This window comes from Sphaeroforma arctica (assembly GCF_001186125.1).
Source record: "Sphaeroforma arctica JP610 unplaced genomic scaffold supercont1.750, whole genome shotgun sequence".
Taxonomy (NCBI): domain Eukaryota; class Ichthyosporea; order Ichthyophonida; genus Sphaeroforma; species Sphaeroforma arctica.
Genome location: NW_014039808.1, coordinates 41211 through 45479, shown reverse-complemented (window position 1 = coordinate 45479; position 4269 = coordinate 41211). Strand labels below are relative to the sequence as shown.

At 41.8% G+C, this 4269-nt stretch overlaps 2 protein-coding genes across 2 annotated transcripts in view; both read right to left on the bottom strand.

The window, feature by feature from the left end:
• Window positions 1–176: 176 nt before the first annotated feature.
• SARC_08394 (CAMK/CAMKL protein kinase) lies at window positions 177–3241 on the bottom strand (the record flags this gene model as incomplete). Its single annotated transcript, XM_014297634.1, has 7 exons — window positions 177–1085; window positions 1188–1510; window positions 1629–1732; window positions 1948–2119; window positions 2321–2440; window positions 2595–2832; window positions 3132–3241. 7 exons carry the CDS (start codon window positions 3239–3241, stop codon window positions 788–790), a joined length of 1365 nt encoding a protein of 454 aa, XP_014153109.1. The 3' UTR covers window positions 177–787.
• A 106-nt stretch (window positions 3242–3347) lies between these two features.
• Window positions 3348–4269, bottom strand: part of SARC_08393 (hypothetical protein) — a gene marked incomplete at its 5' end in the record, with an annotated part of 8901 nt that continues 7979 nt past the window's right edge. The window contains 2 exons of the mRNA XM_014297633.1: window positions 3348–3626; window positions 3993–4084. Of these exons, the coding sequence (XP_014153108.1) occupies window positions 3588–3626; window positions 3993–4084 (131 nt within the window). The 3' untranslated portion in view covers window positions 3348–3587. The remainder of the gene's footprint in view (window positions 3627–3992; window positions 4085–4269) is intronic.

Sequence of the window (4269 nt, the reverse complement as noted above, 5' to 3'; positions counted from 1 at the left end):
ATATATATACTGAAGTTAAAAAAACCAAATAAAAAAAATGGAGCACCTAGGTAGACATATAAATCGGTTTGTTGGACTTTATATTAATGCTTTAAGTGCATCATATATATCTGGACCATTCTGGCATTCAAACGTGAGGTATATCATATGACACATTTAACATGCTGTACTTACTTCGATGCTATTTGTTTTTAATTGGTTCTAGATTTTTCAGGGCTACAGGAGTTATTGGCCGCAAGATGTAGTGAGACTTTCTATTAAAGTCTTTCTTCTATTATTATATATGTTTAAGTCCAGATAGCACTGACTTCTACAGGTGTCGAACTGGTGTGGATTTGCATAGATGTGACGGGTAGTTTCTCCCCGAAGTTCATGCCGGAGAATACCACCGCATATGTTACACAGCTATATTAGACCAGTTGTTTGCCGTCGGATTGAATCATGTGTGTGCCGGTACGAAATGGCAGCTAACCTAAATTAGTCCCCTTGTATGACAGTCATATGACGCAGACACACCCACCTGCTGTGCTGCATTTTTGCAAAGTTCGTGCTCGTAGAGTGGGTGTCTCCTTTAGTCGTCGTGCACGGTTTGGCGTTGGATATAAATCTTGTTGGCGGAACCTACAATACTTTGCCTGGACAAAAAAAGAACCTGACGACCTACTGTTTTCAGAATCGCTTGGATAGCTACGAACTATCACCAGGTTAAAGTTCAGTATCTATCACTGAAATGGTACTCTCTGGAAGGAAGCCTCTTCCAATAGCAAAGTATGCTGCATATACCCAATCATGGCGGCGCGGCGACAATGGATGTAGATTGTACTGGAGTGGTGGCGCTCGATGCGGAACCGCAATTCCGAGAACTTCCCGAGGTAGCCCTCCAAGAGCTATTCTTCGTGGATGCTCGTTCATGTGTGGTATTGTAACTGAATTTTCTCTTGTCGGCCGCTTTGCTCTTGGGTTTTGCTGCACTTTTCCCACTACTTCCTGGATAATTCTTGATACGAGTACGCATCACGGGATCTGGTCCTTCCGGAAACGGTAGTTGCATCCAGGCATGTTCGAATATTTGCTCTGATGTATACCTATCGTAAATAAAAGGTGCTGGAGTGTAAGGGTTTGCTCACCGCACACGACTCCACACATTCGAATACATTAAAAAATATACGACTTTCTCGCAGACGTACCTTTGCCTGTAATCAATGCAGATGATCTTCATCATAAGATTTGCAGCCAGAGGCTTGACATGCGGAGGGATGACCAAATTCCGTGTCAGTTCTTCTTCGGAGATGAGAGGGTCGTACAACACATGTCGTGCCTCTGTTTTAACTCTATCGCCTAGAGCCTTGAAGGGCATCTTTCCAATAAGCATGTTAAACAGAACCACACCGCACGCCCACATATCTGCAGCCTTTCCATTGTAAGGCTGTTTGCGCCGTACCAACTCGGGGGCAGCATAAACATTTGAACCGCACACCGTTGTTAGCATGTCACAGTTAGTTTCGGTACACTGCTTACCGAATCTGAACGGGATAGAGTAGAAGCATATCAGAAGCCGAGAATAAATGATAGAAAGATTCAGACTGAAAGATTGGGGACCAAAACCATAAATTAAAATATAGACATACATACCCGAAATCGGTCAGTTTAACATTGTATTCGGTATCCAGCAGAAGGTTCTGAGGTTTCACATCTCGGTGAACGATATTCAAAGTATGGAGGAACGCGACAGCTGGTGTAATATAATACGTTTATAAATCAGATACAAATTTACCGCCGCAGACTCGTTCGCGTGTCCCACCGCATAAATAGAAAGTGCAAGTACTGTTTGCACTTACCCAACAAACATTTAGCCGTGGTCATACATGTATGGTCTTGTCATGAAGCGAGCAAACATTTGGCTTTTCAGCGATGGTATCAAGAGAAGCAAGATGAAATCGAACATACCGTCCATTAGCTGGTAGAATAGCCGCCTTGACTCACAGTCCGTTAATTTTTTATTCCACGTCGAATTGATGTATTGTAAAAGATCAATTGGGGCATACTCGAGGACTATGCAGACCAGGGAACCGGTATCAAAAACATTCAAGATCTGACATATCCGCCTGTGATTGGCGCGCTATGCAGTACCAAAAACGAGAAGGAAGACTCTCAGTCACTTATATTCAAACCGTAATATCACAAAATATGATAGGCAATACAACGCTAGCACTCTTCAAAGAGGCAGTATGTACAGAAACGTAGCGAGGGCGGTTGGCAGGTTAAACCAGGGTTAATATATGATCGCTATCTTCTGAAGGGTGTCAAGCTGGTAGCTTACCTTCTGTACGTTCACCTCCTGAAAAATATGTTTGGTTGTAAAGCCTCGGTGCCGTTCATTTTTAGTTATAATTTTGATTGCTGCCTTCTCTTTTGTGATTGAATTGACTCCCAGCTTCACCTGTGATGCGAGTGTTCGACGTATAATAATTGTGAGCAAAAAAACACATGTGTCTCGCAATTCATGTAATGTACGCAATTAGGCATATAGATACCACGAGCAAAGCTGATATACCGACAATCATATTCGAAAGTATATGTATAGCTTCACAAACCTTGGAGAATGTTCCTTTACCAATTGTGGTTCCTATATCGTATAAACCCAAACGCGTTAGTTGCTCTAGTTGGTCCTCCGAGGTTGGCCTCTCTTTTTGTACTACCATCTCTTCCCGTTCTTTCCGCATATTCGCACTCTCGGCGTCATCATTTGTGCCACTGGCATTGTTGTTGACGAGTGCTAGCTTCGATAGGCGTGTGGTGATCGTGGCCACTGAGGGTCCCCGATTTATTTTCCTACAGAGTGAGACACCGCGCATCTTTTTAGAAGAGCCATACAAACCACTAACAAGTAATTCTACAAAACCTGCGCACAACAAATAAATACCTGCACGAATGGACAATAGGTGGTTGCTTCTCAAACAGTATGTATAGCAGTTTGAGTACATACTGTACGTTACATTCATAAGACAGATTAAGCCTTGTTAATTGTATATTCCAGCCGACACGTCGTATCCATGAAGTACAAAAAAACGTTGGGTTAACTTAAAACTCGCTGGAGAACTAGGCGTCAGCGTGAATCAATGCCATCGTACCGATCGATAGTAGTAGCCTTCGTTACTTGCGCTTGCGCGGTGGTATCGCGACCACTGAAACGGAAATAAGACATCCATCTGTTCTCACCGCTCGCTTTTTCGGCCTTCATTGCGCTGGTGAATAACAATTGTTTGACTTAACTAGAGACGTGCAAGTACGTGAATAAGTCCCCATGAATTTAGCGTGTGGTTATTTCATATTCACACAAGCAGAAGCTTTTTGACTGATTTTATTCTAATTATAGCTCGGTTATCTCGGAGATCTGCTCAATATCGGCTAAATATTTCCCCGCTACCATGACGCCTGCCACCTTGGTCCTTGTGTACTGAATTTTATTTTTTTCGAGTTTGGTACTCTAAAAATCAAAAATCAAAATCAGATACGATCGGCGACATGTTTGATGACAACATTTTTTTAATATTTATATGAGGCGCCAAGTTCTTCACCGCTTGGCATCAAACCAACTCCACCAGTCCACTTTCCGGATTGAATTGCTGTATTCATTGATGATGATAGGGAGGTAGCAGTAAGCATGACATATAATTTAATAGCTGGATGCACGCCGGTTTAAAATTAAGACACTGCCACACCGAGTCAAGATCGAATTCAACACTACTCAAAACGTAGACGAATGAAAGGTCCTTCTTGGCGGCGGCTGGGTGTTGTTACTGAAGTGAGGGTCAAACTTTCATGTCAAGCTCTTGCTTCAGCAGTATGAAGTATAAAACCACAGATATGCAGAACTACAAAAAGTGACGTGCCCACCTCTCGAAAGAAAACGAAGTCCGTACCCTTTACACACTACCGTCACCTTGTGCTATCTGATCAGATGCACATCATATCGAAACGAAAATACCTACCAATTTTTTAGTACCATTCTTGATCGCCAATAATTTGTCCAAGAAATACTCGCGCCTCCATCCACTCATGAACCTATTTTCCTTCAATGCATCTACGAGGAGGGAATCAATTAGTACAAAGAAGAGCTAGAACGGCAAGAATAGTTATATATATATATATAAATATACATACATACACATTTACATTACTTTGGATATACATATACATTATACACTACCCAATATATATATATATATATAAAACACACACACAAAATCACATACACATATATTCATA